Below are 26,550 nucleotides of genomic sequence, written 5' to 3'. Positions count from 1 at the left end.
TATATATATATATATATATATATATATATATATATCTACATCCTGAAAATATGCAAACAAAACTGTGTTTAGATAATTGATACTTCAAACTTGCATGAATAAATCTTAAGGAATATAACATAACTTGGCTTCTGAGAGCTTCAAAATGTAATGAATAAAATGCTAAAGTTGTTGATAAACAAGCAATTATTTTAATACTTAAATATGGTCATTTTAAATGAATTATTATAATTTAAAATGAATTATTTCAAATATGTTTATTTTAATGTATAATTCTAATGCTTGGATGTAATAAGGAGTCAGAAAAAACACAAATAAAAATACAATTAATTTTGATGTTTTTTGCAAAATATAGTAAAAATGTATTTAGTTTAAAAAAAATAAATTAATAAATATATGTATTTTTAGGTAAGATAAACATAATACAATTTATCTCTCGTCTGGATGATTTAATTCTTGTCACCCTGTTGTCCTCCCGTCTTGAAAAAAGGCTGTCCTCACTCAGGTCCGCATGGAGCTGGAGGCCACGCCCCCTCCAGCTCCGGCTGAAAATCGGGAGATTTTCGGGACAATATTTGTCCCGGGAGGTTTTCGGGAGAGGCGCTGAATTTCGGGAGTCTCCCGGAAAATTCGGGAGGGTTGGCAAGTATGGACTAACATTACCAACGTAGTCCACAAAGAGGCGATATGTCTGCAGCGAACACACTGTACTGATATGATGATTGCTGACGGCTTCAATATGTTTTTTGTTAAAGTTGGGCCTGAGCTGGCAAAAAAAATCCCAATTAATGATGTACAGCCGATGGAACTTATTGGAAAAAATCCTTACTCGATGTTCCTTACTCCGACTGTCGAAAAGGAAGTTTTAGAGATTATTCATAAAAGCAAGAACAAAACATCACGTGACATTTATGACCTCGACATGAGGACGGTCCGGAATGTAGCGGAAGAAATAATCAAACCATTCACATACATCTGCAATTTATCTTTTCAACTTGGACAATTTCCTTCACAAATGAAACTCTCAAAAGTCATCCCCATCTTCAAATCTGGAGACAAACACCACTTCACAAATTACCGGCCCGTCTCCCTTCTGCCACAGTTGTCAAAAATTTTGGAAAAATTATTTGATAATAGACTTCGTGGCTTCATTGAAAAACACACATTATTATCTGATTGTCAATATGGGTTCCGACAAAATAGGTCAACTTCATTAGCTCTAAGTGATCTAATAGAGAACATTACTAATGGTATCGAGAAAAACAAATTTGTTTTAGGAATTTTTATTGACCTGCAAAAGGCTTTCGATACCATTGATCACCAGATTTTGGTAAACAAACTGGAAAACTATGGCATAAGGGGAGTGGCAGGGAAATGGCTGAAGAGCTACTTGAATGAGAGACAGCAGATTGTTCAGATCGACCAACATCAATCTACACTCATGAACATAACCTGTGGAGTCCCCCAGGGGTCGATACTGGGACCCACACTATTTATAATGTATATCAATGAAATATGTAAAGTATCAACACTGCTGAAGTTCATCCTCTTTGCTGACGACACAACCATTACATGTGCAGGTGACGACGTTAAGCAACTTCTGGCCTCTGTAACTGAGGAGATGATCAAGTTAAAAACTTGGTTTAATACCAACAAATTGTCTCTCAATTTAAAGAAGACCAAAATCATGCTCTATAGCAATCGCAAAAGTGAAATACCCATCAGGATTGTTATCGATGATACACCAATAGAATATGTTCAACAAAATTCATTCTTAGGAGTGGTAATAGATGAAAATATATCATGGAAGCCTCATATAAATTACCTGAGGACAAAAGTTGCTAAATGTGTTGGAATGATGAGGAGATCATGTCATTTATTGAACACCAATGCTCTGCTTTTATTGTATCATTCATTTATTATGTCATATCTAAACTATTGTGTTGAAGTCTGGGGAAATTGTTATAAATCCCATCTACAGCCACTCTGCAGAAAAAGGCCATTAGGATTGTGTCCAATGTTCACTACTTACATCATTCAAATCCACTATTCATGGAGTTAAAGCAACTTAAACTGCACGATGTGATCAATTTTAAAACTGCTCAAATTATGTTTAGGGCATCCCAAAACTCTCTACCATCCAATATACAAAACCTATTCCAGGATAGAGATGCTCATCATAGTTACAGTCTAAGAGGAAACAACAAATTATATTTGCCTAAATTTAGAACAACTTTAAAATCAATGTGCATTTCAGTGCGTGGAGTCAGTCTGTGGAACAACTTAGGGGACGAGTTAAAAACCTGTTCTAACATGATTACATTTAAAAGACTGTTTAAAAAAGAAGTACTGAAGAAGTACGAGGAGGAAAGAGAGTGATGCCCTAAGCACAGAGCGATGGGAGAGAGGTGTATGGTCAGAGAGTGTTTGGGCCTGTGTGTGTGTGTATGTGTGTGTGTGTGTGTGTGTGTGTGTGTGTGTGTTTTGTCTCGTCTTGTCTTGTTTTATAGTAACAGTGGTCCTATTGTATTGTTAGTGTACAGGAGCTTTTCTTGTTTTTGTTTGTATAGTATTGTTCTTGTATTATATTGTTTATGTTAAATGTGGAATGAGTGAGAGGGGTTGGGATATTATAAGCATTTGCTTCATCCAACCCCTTTTCAAGCCTTGCATAAATGTCCCTGCCAAAAAAAAATATTAAAATTAAACTGGAAGCATACGCGCCTGAGGACACATTCATCTGGGAACGTTTCGCGTGCCAGACTGAAGACGCTGGCTGGTCGCACTTGGCCTGTGGGCCGTAGTTTAAAGACCGATGCTCCAGCTAGTCATTACTTATAGACTTAGACTTCCTTTTTATTGTCATTCAAATTTGAACTTTACAGTACAGATAAGAACGAAATTTTGTTGCATTAGCTCGTTGTAGTGCAGGAGAAAAGAGCAATAAGGTGCATCCACGTTTATGGATGTATGTTATGTAAGCATCAGCATAAATACCGTCAACATTTAACTTTGTAGCATAAAGACGCCCTCATGTTATCCAATTTTGTAGCGACAGGAATAATTTATCATATAGAAATGAATTTAAGACAACACTAATTTTAACTAAGCTTAGTAAAGCAATCTGTGTTTTAAAATTGGCATCCTACTGCCTTGAATAACTCCAACATGATGCCAAGTATCATGTTTAAAACCAGTGGTAATGATGTTTTCAGTCTGGCAGTAAAGTAACGTATCTTGGGGTGTGACTTGTAATAATAGACGTGAGTGAGCAGCCAACAAAGGGCAACAATGTGACAGCAAATTGCGAGGTCAGGTCTTCTGACGTACCACGGGCTTCTTCTTCTGCTTCTGTGGTATTTGCGCCATCTGAGGCCAGCGGCAGGTCAACTTCCAGGGAAAGCAAAGTGCCGTCACTCAAAGGGTCGAACAAAAAAAAGTTGACGCTTTTCAAAACATCGACCTTCAGGTGACAGTAAGTTGACGCCGACTTCTTACCACACACTGTGGAACCCCCACAGTGGCCATGTGAACTGGGCCAGTCGCCATGACACTTCCTAGATTTTACATGTGAAGTTACCCAGCAAGGGCCTATATATGTAAATAATAGTTAGTATTCCAACATGATTATTTATTTTCCACTTTTAAGATAAATAAATGCATAATGTTAAGAATATGTAACATAACTAGTGCAGTTGCATCATTTGACAACCCATGACGGATCTTTCTTGATGGCGTCGTTCTCTGGGCCCAAAATGGCCACGCCACACGTCTTGTGACCGGCGCATAGGTACCTGCACGATGAAACATAATAATCAGCAAAATCAATCCCAACAGGTCGTCATCGTTCTTGTGTTTATCATTTATGGTGTGTCGGTTGAAACCTTTCAGCCGCGTCCAGAATGTTTTCATGGGTGACGGCAAAGAGTCTTTCTCTGTGACCCTGCTTCATCTCGTCAGTCAGTCCACTCAGGAAGACGGACAAGCCTATAAGAGCGTGGTTACAAAGGACAGCAATGGACGACTGTTTTTGGTCTCGTTCCTCATTCTCAAATGCACCATTCTCTGTCCACCAATCAACACACAGCACTGGGTGGATAGATGGCAACTAGCTAACCTTGCGGACATGCAATCAATGATTGTGGGAGCTTGAAAGAGGACAGTATTAACATGTATTGGATTTGGAAAGCCAGGATTTGGCGGGCCAAACAAAATAAACGGGCGGGCCAAATTTGGCCCCACTTTGGGCATCCTTGGTCTAAATAATCTTAGTTTTATTCATATGTTATGTTTCGTTTTTTTTTTTTTTTTAAATGAATGTCGAAGCAGTACAGCAGGTTCGAATTGGCTTCACTGCGATGGGAGATATGGAACCCTTCCTCTCCCTTATCAACTTATTTGGTTGCCTTTATATATAAACTTCATCAATCAATAATGAATGAAGGATTGATTGATTTACTGATATTAACTTTGGACATTATCTGGAATATAATCACATCACTATAGAACATATTGGGTTTATTTGAAAGGTAGTTCTTGATGTAGTTCTTTTGTCTATTGCTCAAACCTGATTAGTTATAACAAATACAAATCTTCACAAAACTTGTAAAATATTATTAACACATTATTTCTAAATATCTAATAATTATTAATTATTGCATTCTTTCTGGGTGTGTCTTTTATGCACACACTCAGGCTCCCATAGCCGCCAAATCTACTTCTGGTCACCACAGTTTATAAACCCTTGTTTATCGCTGTTAATTGGTTTCGGGCCTGGCTGTGGTAAATTAATTTATGTGAAGTAGGAATTACTCGTTATTAATTGAATATTTTTTATAGCGAGAGCATAAAAACCCTGTTTCTAAATGTGTTTTTTACACTAGGAATGCCCTCTAGACATGAAATAACACCCAGATAGTCACCTTTACAAGCCACAAACTTCGAACAGCGACATGGTGAGGAACAACTGCATTACAATACTCACTAGGCTCCAGTTAGGCCAGGTTATGGATTCTTTTGATACCCTTCCCAAGTAAAAAACTGATTTTTATGGCTTACCTTTGCTAGATGGCGCCACAGGTGAGTCGACAGAGGAGAAGATGGACAGCTTTGCTTCGTCGATGTCTTGCTGGCTGAACTGGCCCAACTTGGCCCACTCCACACCTCTTCTAAAGGCAGAGAGTGTCTGTACCGAGTTTGGGTCCCTTTGTGAGCAAAAGTGGGGGAAAAACATTAAACCCCATTAAACCCTGTAATTACTCCACATTCCTGCCTACCTGTAGGAGTAAAAGGAAAAGACTCCTCCTCCCATCTTGGCTCCGCCCCCATAGGCTCCGCCTTTCTCTCGAATCTCTCCATGGAGGAACTTTGCTGTCATCATTCTCGCCAAGACACACAGACTGATGGGAGGAAGCAGTTACAAGTCAACAAAGAAAAAGTGGCCTTTTCATTTAAGTGGAAATTAGGTCACCTGGCGTAATGCTCGTGGTTGTAAGGAACTGTACGCACAGACTCGCTTACGAAGTTTACTGGGAATGGGAGCTGGAAGAAGGTCTTCATATAACAAGGGTGGAAATCGGGGTCCTGGTAAAGAAAGTTTCAGTGTTTAGCATGTTGAATCCCTGCTTGAGGCTCGTGTGTTTAAGAGGAATATAAAGGAATATAGTGAAACCAACATTGACAAGCTTCCTGCTGGGTCCAGAGTCACTGAGGACATCTAGTGGCCTCTAGTGGAGAAACACATCAAAGCAAAGTCAGGTCCATCACACTCTCTGGCATTAAAACAGTGGCAAGATCCTCGCGCGTAAAAAAAACACTCTGCTTGTCTGTTGCCTCTCTAAGCGTACAATTTTTACGCTTGCGCAGCGTCTTTTGCTCGCCCTTGGGCTCGGTTTGCGCTCATGATGTGTCTTTCTTTTTCTCCACTCCTTTCTGATTGGTCACTCTGTCTCCTGGTCAGATCCAATTTAGACAAAATAAGCCAATACCAGTGTTTTTTGTTATTTATTATCCGTGTTTTACACTACACCCTATTAAACGATGACATTACCTATTACTACTGTATGATGTCATGTGAACGTGCCAAAAATGGCAACAACCCTTTACAACTTGATGTCAATAAAGATAGCTTATTTATTTTATCCATCAATCCATTTTCTACCGCTTAATCCCTTCGGGGCCGCGGGGGGGCACTGGAGCCTATCTCAGCTACAATCGGGCGGAAGGCAGGGTACACCCTGGACAAGTCGCCAACTCATCAAAGGCTTATTTATTTTAGTTTTATTATTATTATTTCTTCTGCCAATGGTCAACAAAGTAAACAAACAGATGTAAATTCATAAACAAACAGTTGTACATTCATAAATAAAAAAAAAAAAATGTTGCAGACCGAAAGGGTTTAGGCTGAAGTTGAACACTTATTGCGCCTAACCCTATAAACAAAGTCAAGTACGAGATGAGCTTCCAAAAAATATGAAATTTCCTTTTCACAACATATTATAAATACACATTGTACACAACATAAATACTGTTCAATTATATACCGTATTTTTCGGACTATAAGTCGCAGTTTTTTTCATAGTTTGGCCGAGCTCCAGTGCGATTTATATATGTTTTTTTTATTATGCATTTTCGGCAGGTACGACTTATACTCCGGTACGACTTATACTCCGAAAAATACGGTACACAGTAAAGGCATGTGAAATATCCTTGTACACATGTTAAAACTTTGCACCAATTATATACTATATACAAACAATTATACTTCCATTATATTTATATCCCACATTTAGTTTTTAATTAACATTGATCATAGTATTAAGTACCGTATTTTCCACACCATAAGGCGCCCTGGGTTAAAAGCCGCGCCTTCAATGAACGGCATATTTCAAAACTTTGTCCACCTATAAGCCGCCTGGTGTTGTAAGCCGCATCTAACTGCGCTAAAGGAATGTCAAAAAAAACAGTCAGATAGGTCAGTCAAACTTTAATAATATATTAAAAAACAGCGTTCTAACAACTCTGTTCACTCCCAAAATGTACGCAAATGTGCAATCACAAACATAGTAAAATTCAAAATAGTGCAGAGCAATAGCAACATAATGTTGCTCGAACGTTAATGTCACAACACACAAAATAAACATAACGCTCACTTTCTGAAGTTATTCTTCATTCATAAATCCCTCGAATTATTCTCCTTCGTTGTCCGAATTGAAAAGTTGGGCGAATGTGGGATCCAAAATGTCGTCTGGCGCTGTCTCCCTGCCTCCCTGTCTTGGTGAACGTCACGTGTGTTCGCCTTCTGTCATCCACTGTTCCCACGCAGTTAGCAGTCTAGCTTCGAATGCCCTGTTGACACCAATATCTAGCGGCTGGAGGTCTTTTGTCAATCCACCCGGAATGACGGCGAGTATTGAATTAAGCGCGTAAGCGTGTCTCTTAATGTGATGTTATGAGCTAGCAAATATAACAACTACACTACCCAGCATGCAACGATAGCGACGAGCATGCGCGGTAGCCCTGAGAAGCGTTGTTGTATGCTGGCAGTTAGAATGTGGTTATGAGCACGCTGTGAGTAAACGTTGAGAACTCAGTTAACACGCCTCGTCTGCATTATTTATAATTAGACAGACAACACACTTAATAGGAGCCATTTTGGGGTCTTTACATAAACACACAAATGGAAATGAAACGTCACATATCCCAGCATGCACCGCGCGCTTCTTCTACGGGGAAAAAAGATGGCGGCTGTTTACCGAAGTTGCGAGACCGAAACTTTATGAAAATGAATCTTAATATTCATCCATATATAAAGCGCACCGGGTTATAAGGCGCACTGTCAGCTTTTGAGAAAATTTGTGGTTTTTAGGTGCGCCTTATAGTGCGGAAAATACGGACTGTGTTGATTCAAGAGTGATTATTATTTCGACTGACAACATGTTTTTCTGGATAAATGCTCCCCAGGTAATTGCAATGTTGCAATATATAGAACTACTTTATATAGTATGATAAAAGGTAGATAATTTTTCCATGCTCTTATGTCATAGAGCCAGAGTGGCGAGTGTGACACCCTCAAAATGTGACCAAATGTCTGTGTTTATATTATCAGCAATTTAATTCATAAAGAATAACATATTGGGGTATTTTGTCCAAAACTTAAGACTAATCTAAAGACTGCTCTTCATCCAAAATTATACCGTTTGACAGTAACAGTTGCCTTGGATTGTCTCTGATCACGAGGCAGTGGGGGTTAAAAAGTGCCCAATCAGAAAGGAGGGGGGTGTCTGGGTCATCAATTCAATGCCCACTCCTAATTAGCAAACGGGTGGAAAGTCGTGTGTGCAGAGAAGGAGGGAGACACATCACAGATGCAAACAGAGTCCAAGTGCGAGCCAAAAAGCAGAGTGTTTTTTTTTTGCGCAAGGATTTTTGGCACTGTTTTTACGCTGTGACACTCCTACCTGAATGATATTTGGCCGCACGGCTTTAAAGTGCTTCCTTTTAGCAGCCACGTCCTTCATGAAGCTTTCTACATGCGCCGCAGACTCTGACACCTGCTGAGGAGTGGCGTTGATGGCACACCTGAAACCACAAATAATAATTAAGTATGTCCTAAAACCAGCGTGTCTGATGGAAAAGCGATGTGAGCCCACCTCATGTTGACAGGATTGAGGATGTGTTTCTTGATCCTGGGCAGCATGCGAATGACCTGAGTGAGGTCTGACATCTCTGCTATCCTCTTCATGAACCGCACCTAATAAGAGTGTTTGTTTCACCTAATCAGCTGACATCAATACAAAGTAATTGATCTAATACCTGCTCCATCCCATCAAAGCTCTCATGGAGGTCCCCTGCTGGAGTCAGGTGACGGCTCGCCCGCGTCACGGCGTACATGTGGCCGGAGTAAGAAATCCCGTTGGACAGTTCCTGCGCTGACATCATCACCAGGACCCTCAAACGCTCCTCATCGTCAAAATGGGGGCTGAAACAAAGCCAGAAATTAGTTCAGTGTCTTAGTTTTTGCTGTCGTCAGTGGACATACCTGTTGAAGATGTCCTGCCACAGCTGGAACATGTGAGGGACGTTCCTGTCCAAGCAGGAGGAGGACAGGAGGACGCCCTGAGACAGACACGCAGTGTAAACATCACAAATTGTGAGGTTCAATGCTTGTAAAGCGCTGACCTGTTCAAACATGTCCAAGCTGGAGCAGTCAGAGATGACCTGCGGAGACACGGACATGCCCCCCGTCCTCATCTCCATCTGCTGGGCTTGCTGCCGGTAGTCCAGATCCCCACAGCCCATCCTGACAACAAAAAAAACAGTTTAGCTTCGTCATTTGTTCACAGCTCCTGTAAGGCTGACACACTTGGTGACGACGCTGCAGAAGAGCGGGACGTAGAGCTTCAAGTCCTCCGGAAGCGTGTTGAGGCTGCACATGGCCCGGAAGTAAACCAAACCGTTGGTGGGCTGCTCACAGAACTGGACCGGTACGCCTTCTGTGAAGGTAGCATCATGACACACAAGCATTCTTTGTCAAACTTGACATTTTTAAACGGACATGTCCTCAGTAACATGTTTTCAAGGTGCCATACCTGCACTGCTCATGAGCACAGGGGTGATGGGAATAGTGGGCGCAATGTCTGACACTTTGAGGGCCGGCAGACACGAAGCATCCTGAGTCTTACTTTGAGCATCCAGTAGCTGAAGACCTTAAAAGGAAGACACGAAAAAGGTCTATTATTTAGCTATTAAATACTAGAAACAGCTCTAAATATGGTACAGACTACAGTATAGTTGTAAAAGTACAATAACAAAAAGAAATGAATACCCCTTTTCCCTCATTACATCTTACCTTTCTCATAGATCTCCTTCTTGTCGCCGTCAGACAGAGCGCTGATCTTCTCCTGAAGTTTGTCCTTCTCTGCTCTGGCCTGGTTATCCAAGTAGGAGTCATCTGGACTCATGGAGAGAGTCAGCCGATGCGTGTTTTCCTACAGGAGGAACAAGACTTCATCACCTGAAAATAGCGTTTCTGTATTGCAATATACAGTATATTGCAGCCTTTGACAATGTTGATATATAACGATATATTCTTTGGCATATAAATCATAACAGAAGTATTTTAAAACCGGTTACAGATTACTCCTCCCTTGGCTGCTTACATATAATGATACTATACTGTAGGATACATTTTTTTTTAAATGTCAGACGGCAGGATAGTTTGAGCCCTTCAATACATGGATATTAGTAAACAAAAAGGATACATGTTGCTGTTCGGTCAATGGCAGATTTTTTCCAACAGTGCTTTTACATTAATTTAAAGTAGAACTGCATTATAAACTGAACTAGTATACACGGTCAGTATTACCATATTATTATAGCGCAGTGGTCATAAACCTTTTCACAATGTATTGACGACACGTTTGTGGCAGCCTTTTTCAGATTGCCTCTCTCAGTTTTGCTGGACATGGCTACAATGTGTCATCAACATGCATTATTACATTATGTTAAATTAAAATCTCTATCATAGGCCAATCGTCTAGCAACTATACATCGCAACACTACTTGAAAGCAGCTTACTTTCGACTAAAACTGAAAATTAATTCAAATTAGTAAAGTAAAGTGGTGCCTATGTTTTCATTAGTAATTTGTTCCAAAAGGTTTGTTCAAACCCTAAACAATATTTCCCATAAGAAATAAATCTGACCTGCCAAAAGTTGGTGTTGGCAATTCTGGAAATCCACTCTTACACCACACTGCAAAAACTGAAATCTAAGTAAGACTAAATATCTCAAATAAGGGTGATATTTGCTTATTTTCTGTCTAATAAGATAATTCTTCTCACTAAGCAGATTTTATGTTAGAGTGTTTTACTTGTTTTAAGTGTTTTGGTCCTAAATTATCTCAGTAAGATATTACAGCTTGTTGCTGAGATTTGATGACCTATATTGAGTAAAACATGCTTGAAACTAGAATATCAACTGTTGCAAAGCTGTGTCATCAACACTAACAAGTATAAAACTACTTTTTTAAAGCAATAATTTCTTATTTCAAGCATGAAAAAAAAATCATGACTGACACAAATGTGTCTCATAATTAAAACAGATGACAGCCAAATGGACTTTGCTGTTTTATTTTCAATGAAACAATAGAAAATACGTACTCATATAGTAGTACAGTTGGCACAGTACCGGTACAGTAAACTGACAGTTAATATTTAAACATTTAACATTTGACATTTCAAACAATTTTGAACAGAAATAGTTCATGCACATTCAGATGAATTCCTCAAAATTACAATTAAAAAAATTTTGGCCGGGGGCCGGGCTGTATATATGCGCACTAATTGACTGAAAGAGCACGCACTTGGCTCGAAGATGTCATGTTGTTGATGGAAAAATGCATTTTTAGACAATATGATTTGCCTGAGTGGCTAGGAGACCCCGAGAGTAACAAGCGGTTGCCTTGTTGCCTTTCCATTAAGAACAATAAATTAGTTTTTAGTATAAGTTTGCTGGTTTCAAGAAATGTAATGCCGAGCGCATTTCATTATGTGAAGATAATGGCAATAGCATTTACTTAATTTAAGAATATTTTTCAACATATTGAGCAAAAAGGTCTCTTTTTTTTCTACCAAGAAAAGTGCACTTATTAGTGAGATTATACTTTTTTAAGGTATTTATATAATTATATATTTATATAATATTTATATATTTTGTTCATTGAGGTTAGCTAATTTTACTTGTTTTGGAAAGTCTTGACAAGCCAAATTTTCTTGTTCTATTGGCAGATAATTTTCCTTCGTTCAAGTAAAATACCTCTAATTTTTGTGGTTTTTTTTTCTTGTTTTTGAACACTGACTTTTTGCAGTGCATACCCAACCATGTCCCTTGCACTTTTTCAAAAGGCAGTTATTGTACCCTGCACTTTTTAACCCCATAAATAATGTTGCGCTATCAAACACTATCGCCCAGCGACAAACGGCCGCTCAGGCTGAAGTTAGTCCCTTTAGACAAGCTCATAGATTGGCTTTTTGCCATGGCCTTTTTACCATCGTGTCCAGGGACCTAACTAGGATTTGACAAATACCGAGATAAAAAATTGGTTGTCCAAGAGGAACTCTGAAAAGCTGAAATCCTGGGTATCCCAGCACTATATAAATTATATTACCTTGAGCAACACAATGAATTTTCAGAACACCAAAAGCTTTAGTTGAGCTATAACTATCTATCACATCTAACATCTTTGATAATCAGCATGATTTTGTAACGGTCTACTTTTTTATTAACATCCTGAAGTTTAGCATATTAAACAATTTTCATTTTCATTAAAACATACATTTAAAAAACATACCAAATTTTCAACCATGACCAGGGTTCGAACCCAAAATCTTCTGCTTTGCACTGTAAGTACTAATGACGTCCGCCACAGAGCCACCGGAAGTGATGAAGTAAATTTTGCATTCATATTTCAATCAGTGACGTGGTCATGAATACATTTGGAGAAAAATATTATATGAAGCGCCTTGTCGTTCAATAATTTTTATTTTAATGTTCTTCTTCACCCAAAGTGCCACCACGCTCCAACTCCCACACTGATCGCAAAGCCATACACAGAGCGCGTGTCCTGCATTTAGAGCGGGGTGGCACCTGACTGACACGACGACAGCCTTATACCAATAGACAGACAGCGTTTCACATGAATTTAATTGAGGTGAAATTAACATTAGTTACATCAGTATGATTTAATGTTAACGTTATGTTGACAGCACATTTTGGATCGGATAATATTTAAAGTAAAAGTGGACTTCTCTGCGTTGCGTTGTTGAAGTTGTAGCGGGCTGTCTGTGCATGACCAAAGATTGAGAGAGGCTGATCTACCGCATGGTGATGTACAGCGCACATGAGATCCTATAGAAAGTACATTTACAATCCGTCATATCATCATCCTTTTGTCACCTAAAAAAAATCCAGAGAACATGACCATGGTGTCCTCAATGGTAGTTACGGCCATGATCATGTCAATGATTGACAGCATGCAGCAGCTGACCAATCAGTGGTCAGATGCGAGATAAGAGCAATTTTGTCTCCAGATGAAATATGAATCATGAACAAGTAAGCCAAATTAAAATAATCAAACAAGAGTCTAGTGTTTCACTCAAAAGTAGTTATGTTGTTGACTAAAACTTTGTGGCATAAACACCCCAGCTGTCACCGCTAATGGAATATGAATGCAAACTACAGCTCTGTGATTGCTGTTACTGCAATATCTTCAGTATCACTCTTTTGTTCAAGCGGACATTGTGCGATTCCTTGCATAAACACACTAATTAACAATAAACTATTAGTATTAGTAATGTTATTTTGTACAAAAAATTTGTTATTGAACAATTTGTTTCCCATCCATCCATCCATCCATTTTCTACCGCTTATTCCCTTTGGGGTCGCGGGGGGCGCTGGAGCCTATCTCAGCTACAATCAGGCGGAAGGCGGGGTACACCCTGGACAAGTCGCCACCTCATCGCAGGGCCAACACAGATAGACAGACAACATTCACACTCACATCCACACACTAGGGCCAATTTAGTGTTGCCAATCAACTTATCCCCAGGTGCATGTCTTTGGAGGTGGGAGGAAGCCGGAGTACCCAGAGGGAACCCACGCAGTCACGGGGAGAACATGCAAACTCCACACAGAAAGATCCCGAGCCCGGGATTGAACCCAAGACTACTCAGGACCTTCGTATTGTGAGGCAGATGCACTAACCCCTCTTCCACCGTGCTGCCCCAATTTGTTTCCCATGTATTCATATTACTTCAAAACAATTATCTAATCCCTTTAAATTACACCTTCTGTATGCAAGTCAGTTGTCCCCCCACCCCCATTACTGAAATCCAAATTTGTCCCAATAAAAAAAAGTCCAGAGATGGAGTCACTGATGCAATGGATTCTTTTTCTGAGGACTCCATTCTAGTTTCTTGCGTGCAATATTTGGCCACACTATAACAGAGACGATATACAAAAACAGAGGCAAGCAGTTTCGAATCATACGAAAAAGGAGGTGTACGAAAACTGATGGACCATTGTATATTTTTGAATGCACAATCCACACTGTCTGCCCACGTACCTTAAAGTAGTGTTGGACTTTGTCCTGCAGGAAGCGTGGGTTTTCTTTCAGGGCTTGTCTGAACTTAGTGACACTGTTGTTGATCTGCAGCAGCTCCACGGGGTCACCATCATGGTTCCACAAGGACGCGATGTACTATCAACACAACAAGAGCGTTTGGCATTGAGAGGCTGACAAATGTACACAACATCCTTCAGAATGAAGGACACAATGAAAAGGATAACAACAAGCTCACCGAGGCCAGAGAGAGGCCAAAGTTGGTGGACTGGTGCTTCATTTGGATCTCCAGCTTGTGCAGGAGAGCCTCAATCCTCTCGTCCTCAAAGCCTTTCCTTTGAAAGAAGAAGACAAATAGCTTTTTGAAGCGATTTCCATATCTAAAGTAGCTCGTTTAGTCGGAAAACAAGTTAGATATGGATTAAGGGCACCCTCTGCTGGTTGTGGTCATAAATTATGATTCACAATTTCAAGACTTACGCAATGATGTCACTGATGGTCTGGTGAATGATGTTCTTGACCTTCTCCGAGTCTGCCTCAGCCATGCCCTGGAGCCCGATGCTAAATGACGCCTCTTTGGTGCTGCCGTCGTATCTGCAGGAAACAACACATTCATCACACTGACACTAAATTGTTCTTCTGGTTCTTCTCTCTGAGTGTGCACACACCCCACCACAGAGGAGAAGTCTGTTCCTATTTTGGGTTCGATTAGAGCTTTGTAGAAGGGAGCGTTTGGACCCGACGTCATCAGTGAAGACAACAAGCTGAGCGTGAAAGCTTCGAAGGTGTCGGTGATGCTGTGGAAAGAAAACCGAAGCTAAATTTCACGTTTTCTTAAAATGTAGAGAATGCATGAGAGGACAGCAGCAGTTGTCTTACTCTCCCAGCATGTAGCTGACACACAGCGTGTTCTGACGGGATTGATCAGGAGCCATGGGGTCTGGACTGCAGGTCACATGGTCGTGTCTCTAAGGAGTAAACCAACAGTCAATGCATATTTTAAATAAAGCATCTCAGACTCTTTGTAGCTTACAGGACTGGTCCAGTGTGGCTGAGACGGGACTTGCGTGTTGGGATCGATACGATCAAACTTGGACAATGCCTCCATGTCAATCTGTTTCAGATGTTGCTCCAGAGGCAAGTCTCCGTAGGTGAAGAACCTGAGGAACACCGTGACAACAGGATGTCCAAGGAATATGTACAATAGTACAATGGAAAGTGTATGCCATCTTGTCTTTATATATTGAATCATCAAATAGGATTTAGAATAGAAAATAAAAAATTAGGGTTGTCCAAATCAACATTTTCCCAATTTTTTGGCATCAAAGCCGATCCGTTTCGAGTCCTGATCTAATACCGTACTTTGATAACAGATTATAGAAATGAAAATATTTTCTTGCAAGCAATTAAACACAAAAAAAACATAAAACGTATCTCATTAAATTGAGAATTTGCTAGTATTGTAGTAAATCAGATTGTGTATATATATATATATATATATATTTTTTTTTACAAAATAAAGTGTCTCGTGCATAATAACTAAACCAAAGAAAACACTTCTGATGGTTCCGATTTAAATCATTGGGGTTTTGCCCTCAAAGCCTTCCTGTATCCAGAGCCAAAACAATAACAAAAACGACCCAAAAATATTTTGTAATAAAAAAACCAGGAAAAAGAAAAATATCAATCTGATTACTTAATTATAGTTTGTATACGGATTCTATACTAGGTATCAATAGTATTGACATTTGGATCAATCATCTTAGGGTTGTGCGGTAAGACAATATACTATTTAAATTATATAAATTTGCCGACAATAGAGCTTTTAATACTATCGTTATAATGAATGTCGATGACACATTTTAGCTGTGTCCCGCAAATTTGATAGCGACAAGCGAACAAAGGCATCCTCGCTAGCAAGCTAGCGGACTAACGTCCCTCCACAAAGAAGCTTCTAAATCACAAATTCTCGCCTCAATGGCAGCAAATCAACTGTTTCTTACAAATATCTTTATCACTGTAGGACAAGAAGACTAGGAATAGCTAAACATGCTACACTACACGCCATTGGAGGACACAAACACACATAGCTAACCGGCTAATTTTTGCTTTTGTTTAGTTATGTTGCTTTATTGACTTCATTGGAAATGTTGTACATTATGTAATATGATAAAATAATTTAAATATTAATTGATATTGTCCGATTACAGTTGTGATCCAACATGTTATGGTTTTGAATAGGGATGTCCGATAATGGCTTTTTGCCGATATCCGATATTCCGATATTGTCCAACTCTTTAATTACCAATACCGATATCAACCGATATATGCAGTCGTGGAATGAACACATTATTATGCCTAATTTGGACAACCAGGTATGGTGAAGATAAGGTACTTTAAAAAAAAATTATAATATAAGATAAATAAATTAAAAACATTTTCTTGAATAAAAAAGAAAGCAAAACAATATAAAAACAGTTATATAGAAACTAGTAATTAATGGAAATTAGTAAAATTAACTGTTAAAGGTTAGTACTATTAGTGGACCAGCAGCACGCACAATCATGTGTGCTTACGGACTGTATCCCTTGCAGACTGTATTGATATATATTGATATATAATGTAGGAACCAGAATATTAATAACAGAAAGAAACAACCCTTTTGTGTGAATGAGGGGAGTGGGGGAGGGAGGTTTTTTGGGTTGGTGCACTAATTGTAAGTGTATCTTGTGTTTTTTATGTTGATTTAATAAAAAAAATTTAAAAAATAAAATTAAAAAACCCCGATACCGATAATAAAAAAAACGATACCGATAATTTCCGATATTACATTTTAACGCATTTATCGGCCGGACATTTTTATTTTTGAACATTTTAAATATCAGCATTGGTATGATCAATACTGCTCTGAAACTAGTTGGTATTGGATTGATTCCCAAATGTGTAGTATCGCCCAAAACTAATGTAAAATATCTAAACAACAGAAGAATAGGCGGTTATTACATTTTAACAGAAGTGTAGCTTGAACAATGTTACAACAGCAAGTAACATAATTAACAGTAAATTAGCAAGTAGATTAATAATAGTTTTGAGAAAATAGCACAGGATACAGAAAACAACATGTTACTGCATATGTCAGCATGGTTCCATTATCATATAATATGTTGTGATATATACCGTTATCGCTAAAGGCTTCAATATGTATCGCAAAATGGATTTCAGGCTTGGGCAGCACGGTGGAAGGGGTGAGTGCATGTGCCTCACAATACGAAGGTCCTGGGTTCGATCCCCGAAAAAGAAAAGCGGTAGAAAATGGATGGATTTCAGGCCATATCGACCTTTCCTACCCCTACTTTACATTGGAGCTTTAGCAGATAGCTTCTTGCGTTGTCCTGCTTGGTGTGTGTAGCATGCTTAGCCATTTATTTTCCTCTAATCCTCCAGTGATAATAGTGTATGGAACAGACTTGGTTTATTTTGCTCCACGGTGGTGAGAATAAGTACGCATTAGTTCGCACTGTAGATAGACATTGAGCAGGTGTTCTGGAAAGACATGCATGCACCATTCTGAAATTCATGTTGCTCCTTTATGTATGTAACAAGAAATATGAAAATGTAAATATTATTATTAATTGTGTCTCCCTGAGCGTGCATCCATTTTGAAGGAATCTTTCACGTGAGTACCATCTTTAGCCATGTAAACACTAACACAGTTGCTGTAATGATTGGCTGGGCTCAGCAGATCATCAGCCGGTTGCAGTCAGTTAGAAAAAGGAAATATCGGCCCCCGATCGGATCGGGACATCTCTAATAACAACTATTCTTCCCCGGTGTGTGTGTGTGTCTGCGCTCTCCTACCTGGCATTGCTAGGGTGGTAATGTGTGGCATGGAATTGTTTGAGCTGCTCCCAAGTTAGGTCGGGAATGGCCAGTGGCTCGCCACCAGACACCACGGAGTAGGTGTGGTCCGGATACAACTTGTTCTGGAGGTGCTGACCGTACACGCTCTCGTTGTCTGACTGTGAAGAAGCACGAGCAAGCCGTTAAAACTGTTAGGATCTTTCTAGGCTCACCGTCGCAACAATTCACTCACAAAAACCCCCTTCATCTCATTGAAGACGACTCCTTTAAAAACCAGGGGTGAGCTGGCGTCCGTCGGGTTCTCGTTCTCCAGCCTCCAACCTTCCTGCCTGAATTGTTTACATGTTCCATTAAGACGGCAAATGTTAAAAGATGGCTGCCACCACTCACCAGAAATCCTGCTCTCTTAAGCACGGGAAGAACACAGCATCCAGATACACGGACAGAAGATTCTGGAAGTCTTTCTCGTTCTGGGTGGAGAACGGGTACATGGTGTAGTCGCTGGCTGTTGGTGAAGAGACAATTCTTTGTAAACCACCATGTTACTTTTTGATGAATACAATTTTTCCCTAGCGGCACATTTCATTGTTTGTGTTTTCGCAAAAGTACCTGTGAAGGCGTTCATGAAAGTGGAGAGAGACCTGTTGAGCATCTTGAAGAAAGGATCTCTGCATGGATACTTCTTGGATCCACACAGCACTGTGTGCTCCAGGATGTGGGGAACACCTGTGCTGTCCATGGGGGTGGTCCTGAACTGGACGCTAAAAACAAAGTACCAGTAGAGACCGTAGCAACAAATAATCAATATTGTTGTACAAACTATGCACTTACTTGTGTGAAAACAAAGCATATTTTGCAACATTTGAGTTTTATTAGGGTAAAAAATATTAGTAAAATCTAGGGACGCACAATATTTTTCTTTCAAGCTGATAACTTCCTGGTTCTTAAGAACGATACCGATAGCTTATTTATGTTATTTTATAAATGTCAATTTGACTGTAGTCTGTGCACACCTGGAGGTAAAAACAAAAGTTAAACAAAGGTGGATTTGATCAAATGTACCTGTAGATTTGTCCTAACCAAATATGACATCACTAATACGGTATCACATCCATAAACCGTTGAAGCTTATGTCCTGATTAGGGATTGTTATTGTTTGTATTTGATATTAACTAATAATAGCACCAAATAGGTACTTTAAAAATGGTGCCGCTGCTTATATGGGCACGCACACATTTTAAACATGCACATTTTTGTAAAACAAAACCGATGTTTATTTAAAAAAAAAAAAAAAATATATATATATATTTATTTTTATTTATTTATTTTTTTAATGAAATGTTGTCCAGTGATCATAGGGGCAATTGGGAACATCTTACCAGGTAGGATCACTCGATTTGTAATTAACCTTCACTTGGGATGGGAATTGATAAGATTTTTCCGGTTCCGATTCCACTTTCTATTTTGTTTAATGATTTGGTTTCTTATTGGTTCTCTTATCGATTCTTATTTATAAAAAAAAGAGAATATAAAGGTGGATTAGCATCAATTTTTTTTGTTTAAAGCTAACATGACCTTACAAAGCCAACAGTGAGGTTTTAAGAGGCACACATAGCATAGAAACAATTACTTTAGAAAATAAATACTCTTCTGTTGAATTTAACAAAATACACCACATGTTGAAATTATACAAAAAAGTAACATTTAGTAAGATTTTCAAAACTTTTAAGAATCTTTTGTCATCTTCCTAGAAAATATACTGAACCTCAAATTAGAATGGTTTGTTAAGATTTACAAGGTTAAACTATCATACACAAAACATGCAACTAAAGATATTTCAAGCCTTCTTTTGTTATATTTTTTGTGATTATGGCTTAAAGCTTATAAAAACCTTGAGTCAAATATCTCAGAAAATGTGGGGTTTTTAAAAACTGTAAGCTATGATCATCAAAATGATAAAGGCTTGACATATCTCACTTTGCATGTAATGAGTTAATACCACATATAAGTTTCACATTTGAAGTTAAATTGCTGACATGAACTGACTTTTGCACGATATTCTAATTCTATAAGTTTTACCTGTACAATAGAAATGACTGAGTAAAAATGTGCTTGCAGGAAAGAATTCAACGTTTCTCCGACTACAATTGAACATTCACCTCTTGAAAATCAGAAGCACTGACAAATTGATTCAAGCTTTTGACCACTAACTTTTTCACTGTTTGTCTGTCCTGCGTGAAGAGTATCTTTCCCTGCCGCGATAAAAGGAGACACTTTAGTACTGGGCAGCAGACATAACCTAGAGCGAGTACTGCCCGCCTCGGAGCCAGTCAGAATGTGTTTCGTCTTGCTCATCTAGATGAGGAATAAGTTATTTGAATTCAACAAATAATAGCGCTAACATCATAGGTGTTGATTTAGTACCTGTTAAACTTACGGTAGATTGTGACATGTTAGCTAATTGCTCCTGTGATGAGATTGGCTCGGTGCAAAAATGCGACTTTCGTTTATAGTTATTATATGTCAGTCCTGCCACACTCGTATGTCCTCCTCTTAAAAAAATAGCAATCTTGCCTTTTTTCTGTCTGACCGACACTATGCACGTTGCACAATGACATCATTCCCAATCCGTGACATTGTTAAGGGAATCGTCTGCGATTCCAATGAATTTATACACTGAGAACTGGTTCTTAATAACAACCGGTTTTTGATTCCCGTCCCTCACCCACCTACAGCACAGTTTGGGTAATCTCACCTCATTGGATTGTTTAAAAAAAAAATCGTTTTTCAAAGCTTTATTTTAAATGATCGGATTATCGGTGTGCTGTCATATTTCCTAAAACGACACAATACTATTAATTATTGGGCACCTTCAATATAATCCTAAAATCAATAGTCTTTGCAATGTTACAGAAAAAAAAATTGACTCCAACCATCGCAATTTTTGCCAGAGTTTTCTTGAAACACTATGGCAAAATCAGAGATCACTGGTTTTAGACCAACCTGAAGAGATTATTGGGGTCATCCCTGGCTGCATGCAAATACTGAGCTCCTGTTTTATCATGAGTCAACTTGACTGCTGTGAGGAACAAGTCAGGTACAGCCACCACCTGTGGGGGAGGAAAAAAACTATTACATTCCAAAACGCAAAAGCATTGATTGATTGATTGAAAGTTTTATTAGTAGATTGCAAAGGAAGAGAATACATTACCGTATTTTCCGCACTATAAGGCGCACCTAAAACCCTCCAATTTTGTCAAAAGCTGACAGTGCGCCTTATAATCCGGTGGACCAATATTGAGCCACAACAAACCTAAACTTCATTTTCATAAAGTTTAGGTCTCGCAAGAAGAAGCGCTTCTTCTTCTACGGTAAGCAGCCGCCAACTTCATTTCCCCCCGTAGAAGAAGAAGTTCTTCTTCTATGGTAAGCAGCTGCCCCCGTAGAAGAAGAAGCGCGTGGTGCATGCTGGGATATATGACGTTTCATTTCTATTTGTGTGTTTATGTAAAGACCCCAAAATGGCTCCTATTAAGAGACACGCTTACGACGCAGAGTTTAAACTCAAAGCGATCAGTCACGCAGTAGAACACGGATGACAGAAGGCGAACACACTTTCGCCAAGACAGGGAGACAGCGCCGGACGACATACGCCACTATCTGCCAGTGGATCGTAAATGCCTGGGCTGATATATCAGTCTCAACTGTGGTCCGAGCTTTCAGGAAGGTACGAATTGTCACTAGACTGCTAGACAACAGCAGCGACACTGACTCGATTAATGACGACTTCGACGAGACGAGATGTTGGATGCTGTATTCGCCCAACTGTTTAATTCGGACACTGAAGAAGAAGAATTTGAGCGATTCGTGGATGAGGAATAACGTCATAAAGTGAGCTTTATATGTTTATTTTGTGTGTTGTGTTGTGTGACATTAAAGTTTGAGCAGCGTTGAGTGATTGATATATTGTTATTGCTCTGCACTATTTCGAGTGTTACTATATTGTGATTGCACTAACGTTTGATTTACCGTAACACGAGTAAATCAGCTGTTTATTCATTTTGGGAGTGAACAGATTTGTCAGAACGCTGGTTTGTAATCTATTAATAAAGTTTGACTGACCTATCAGACTGTTTTGTTGACATTCCCTTTAGCGCAGCTCCATCTAATGGATGCATAGGTGTGCCTTATAACCCGGTGCGCCTTATATATAAACAAAGTTTTGAAATATGCCATTCATTGAAGGTGCACCTTAAAATACGGTATATGAAACAGTACAGTTTACACTAGGGATGTCCCGATCCGATATTTGGATCGGATCGGCCGCCGATATTTGCAAAAAATGCGTATCGGCAAGACATGGGAAAATGCCGGTCCAGATCCAGTTTAAAAAAAACTCCGGTCCGTGTTTTCCAACGCACCGATTTAAATAATACATTCCACTTTTCTGCTGCTCCCTAATTTCCGTTCCGCATTTTCCAGCACACCTTCAACACATCCACAGGTCTGTGGATTCTCACGCAGTTGCTTTTAGCTGCTGGCATTACACAACAGGCTCTTCTCACTCTTTTCTGTGTCTGTGCTTCTCACAGACAGCAAGCGCACCTTCTTACATACGTCACATACTGTCACGTCATACGTCACATACGTATACGCCCTCCCCGAGCAGAGAGGTAGCGGCATGGCTAACGTTAGCTGTGATGCTAGCGCAGCCGCTAAGGTGCGTGTCTGCTCAAGCGTCCTCTGCGCACGGCAAATCTATGCCACGCACAAAATCAAATAAAAAAATAAGCGCATAACAATTTTCGACACACGGACACGACAGAGAAAACAGTTTTCGTCATCATTGTTCAAATATTGTAACTGTCGAGACGCTTATCTCCGTTCGGTGCCACACGCCCACACCATCAAAATGCCGAGGCAAACATTTCCAGATCAACACCGTATGAAAAAAATACTGATTTTTTTTAGTTATGATTTCCCTCTCTGCATGAAAGTTTAAAAGTAGCATATATTAATGCAGTATGAAGAAGAATGTTTTAATGTAGACACATAGAATCATTATACTGCTGTGATTATATGCATCAAGTGTTCATTCAAGGCTAAGGAAAAATATTGAGATATATATCGTGTATCGCAATATGACCTTAAAATATCGCAATATTAAAAAAAGGCCATATCGTCCAGCCCTAGTTCAATGATGCCATTTCTGTTTGTCATGTATCATTTTGTCTATTTTGTGTATATCCTTGAATAAACAGGTCAGTTTCTTGTTACCAACCATTGTGTATTATTCAAACTCCCCTAATTCAGCTGGCTAGTTGTTATTAAGAGTACTAAAACCCTTTTCAACATGATTCTGACAACTAAGTAGGCTAAATAACTTTAAGCTTTAATACATGCTCGGATAGGCCAGTATCGGTCAGTATCGGTATCGGTCAGTATCGGTATCAGATCGGAAGTGCAAAAACAATATCGGCATCGGATCGGAAGTGCAAAAACCTGGATCGGGACATCCCTAGTTTACACAGTACAGTACATATTTCGTACAATTGACCACTAAATGGTAACACCCGAATAAGTTTCTCAACTTGTTTAAGTCGGGATCCACATTAATCAATTCATGGTAAATGAATCAGATTAATGATTCCTAAAAATAACTACCGTAAATGGTAAAACGGTAAATGGATGATACTTGTATAGCGCTTTTCTACCTTCAAGGTACTCAAAGCACTTTGACACTATTTCCACATTCACACACTGATGGCGGGAGCTGCCATGCAAGGCCCTAACCACGACCCATCGGGAGCAAGGGTGAAGTGTCTTGCTCAAGGACACAACGGACGTGACTAGGTTGGTAGAAACTGGGGATTGAACCAGGAACCCTCAGGTTGCTGGCACGGCCACTCTCCCAACTGCGCCACACCGTCCCGTACATAAGAAAGTTGCTAATTGACCTCCATTCAAATTATTAACCCAACACTATATAGTACTCTCATATTGTGATAGCTACTTAAATCCCCATCACATCAAACAGAAGTCATCATCACCTTTTAAGACATACTATTGATGTGTTCGGGTCTGTGGGACCCGTTTTCATTTTTTATTAAAAGAAAAATGATCCAATTAATTAATTTTTCAAACTGAGACTCTGGCTCATTTTTTGTGAAGATCATATATCAGAATACATATTTCATGACCACACACTATACACCCCCCCCCTACACATTTCTATTACATACAAGATGTCCGGGGCTAATAGAAGTGTGCAAATTGATGTTCTGTGTAGCACACACACACACACACACACGCACACACGCACACACGCACACACACACACACACACACGCGCACACACACACACACACAGCAGGCCTAGACAGGAGGAGGACAGAGTGTAGGTACACAGAACATCAGAGGGTCAAATGTGAGAGAAAATGAGAGCAGACAGTGTTGACAAAAAATGTTGCAACCTTGTATGGGAACCGCAGGTGCAGAAACACAAAAGAATCCTTGTGGGATGCAGAAACTGTCAGAGAAATGTTCCGTGCAATGTTCATATTGTTGTTACTCAGCCAGGTTTGTGGGTCTGATGGACCCGTTGCATTTTGTGGCTTTTAATGTCTCACAATCAAAGACTTTTATGTTAAAATACTGAACAGATGTTTATTGGGATAAGGTAAACATCTGTTCAGTATTTTAACATAAAAGTGTTTGATTGTGAGGCATTAAAAGCCACAGTACACAATCTCACAATCAAAGACTTTTATGTTAAAATACTGAACAGATGTTTATTGGGATAAGGTAAACATGTGTTCAGTATTTTAACATAAAAGTGTTTGATTGTGAGGCATTAAAAGCCACAAAATGCAACGGGTCCATCAGACTCACAAACGCTGACTGAGTAACAACAATATGAACATTACACAAGAGTTTTAAACAATGGTATTAACATAAACCACACAAGGTAGACTATAAGCTCAATGTTAAATGGAGATGTCCTGAATAAAAACAAACCTCTTTGACTGTAAAGCCGTGGATTTGTTGACCTGCGTTGTAATGAAGAGCTTTCTCTTTTGCTGCTGTGCTCCTCTGCCTCCGTGGAAGCTGCTGGCATTTTAAACTGACAAGTACAAAACACAGTTTCAGATAACACAGTGCTGGCAGACAATTAAAAGATGACTTTATGGTTCAAATCTTCATTAGTATGTGGGGCGGTATAGCTCGGTTGGTGGAGTGGCAACTTGAGGGTTCCAGGTTCCCAGTCACTGCCGTTGTGTCCTTGGGCAATACACTTTACCCACCTTTCTCCCAGTGCCAACCACACTGGTTTAAATGTAACTTAAGATATTGGGTTTCAATATGTAAAAGCGCTTTGAGTCACTAGAGAAAAGCGCTATATAAATATGATTCACTTTACTTCACATATTAGTTACAAAATGCTAACATTCCTTGTAATCGCCTAGTCTTCGTGTAAAATCTACATTTTAAAGATGGTTAATTACAGATAGTTGGTTAAACACAGATCATTACTCTCTGATAAACACACATTTCAGCGACAAGTCATGATAGCTAGCTTACCGTACATGACGTAGTTTCTCTAACACAGCCTTCGTGTGCCGGAACATAGCGGCTAATTTCGCCTGTGTTATAAATGTCCTCTTGTGTTTGGCTCAAATATACACACTGTTTTGGTCGTAACGACCGCAAATCTGCATTACTCAACACTTTCTTTGCCCTCTCATGCCGTGTGATGCTCAGAGTGGGGACATGTTGCTAAAGTGGCGCACGTCAAATTGTCCGTAACAACTGCGAGTACCAGAGTTCTAACACATGTTCCCGACGCAGGTATTGCTAACCTACAGCATTGTAACCACAGACATCTTATCAGTAGACGCAGCGTTGGCTACTGCGACGCGAGAAATTCGGCCGCCATCTTGAAGTGGTGATGAGGAGCCGGCGAGCAGCCGAAACTGACAGTTGACAGGTAGAAAACAAAGATGCCGGGCTGGTGTTCAGCGTTTTTCTGCTCAAATGAGCGGACTGTTGAAAATAGGAATCGGGGGATTACTTTTCACAAGTAAGATTTAACATTAACGTTGTATTTTGTGAAAATAATATTACCACAGAGTTGAGAAGAGCAAAGATCTTCAATAGTACTGAAATCGTAGCCGCTAGCAAACAAGAGTATGACCATAATAGAATTGCTTGTCAATGAAATTAATACAATTTAAAAATGTCATACTTGTCATGCCTTCAGTGTGCATATTGTATACAGTTCTCTGCAAACCTATGAAATGTTCTATTTAGTCTTCATTATTTTGTCAGAATGCACCATAATGCTTCATTTGTATGTGAAAATCACAAATAAATCTTCTAGGGGAGGATGACGCCCCTACAGGGGTTTGGTTTACAAACTTCCAGCCCCACCTAAAACAAAATTCACCAGCCGCCACTGATTATAATGCGTTCTCATTTTAGGCAAAGTATAAGACAATACTTTCTTAACAGTATAATTGTAACCAGGAATAAGTCTTCAAGTAACAATGTTCAAATACTAACATTGTT

The 26,550-nt window shown here is 39.4% G+C and overlaps 1 protein-coding gene across 2 annotated transcripts; it reads right to left on the bottom strand.

Moving 5' to 3' along the window:
- Nucleotides 1–3,616: 3,616 nt before the first annotated feature.
- Nucleotides 3,617–25,887, bottom strand: pitrm1 (pitrilysin metallopeptidase 1). 2 transcript variants are annotated; one of them, XM_061979083.2, is made up of 27 exons: nt 25,564–25,886; nt 25,000–25,105; nt 20,986–21,092; nt 18,592–18,743; nt 18,373–18,487; nt 18,215–18,311; nt 17,980–18,140; nt 15,155–15,281; nt 15,001–15,089; nt 14,790–14,918; nt 14,602–14,715; nt 14,360–14,456; nt 14,125–14,259; nt 9,851–9,989; nt 9,591–9,707; nt 9,365–9,494; nt 9,181–9,301; nt 9,041–9,117; nt 8,815–8,980; nt 8,652–8,752; nt 8,460–8,580; nt 5,676–5,726; nt 5,471–5,583; nt 5,277–5,399; nt 5,059–5,204; nt 3,885–3,987; nt 3,617–3,794 (listed from the first exon to the last, which is right to left on the bottom strand). In XM_061979083.2, the coding sequence occupies exons 1-27, from the start codon at nt 25,608–25,610 to the stop codon at nt 3,701–3,703; spliced, it is 3,078 nt and encodes a 1,025-aa protein (XP_061835067.1). In that variant the 5' UTR covers nt 25,611–25,886; the 3' UTR covers nt 3,617–3,700. The 2 variants fall into 2 exon arrangements, with proteins under 2 accessions (XP_061835067.1, XP_061835066.1); XM_061979082.2 differs by having other exon boundaries at nt 9,041–9,301; nt 25,564–25,887.
- Nucleotides 25,888–26,550: the final 663 nt, after the last annotated feature.

This window comes from Nerophis lumbriciformis, linkage group LG19 (assembly GCF_033978685.3).
Source record: "Nerophis lumbriciformis linkage group LG19, RoL_Nlum_v2.1, whole genome shotgun sequence".
In the NCBI taxonomy this organism is placed as follows: domain Eukaryota; kingdom Metazoa; phylum Chordata; class Actinopteri; order Syngnathiformes; family Syngnathidae; genus Nerophis; species Nerophis lumbriciformis.
Note: the sequence above shows the minus strand (reverse complement) of the source record. Positions and strands in the feature narration are given on the sequence as shown.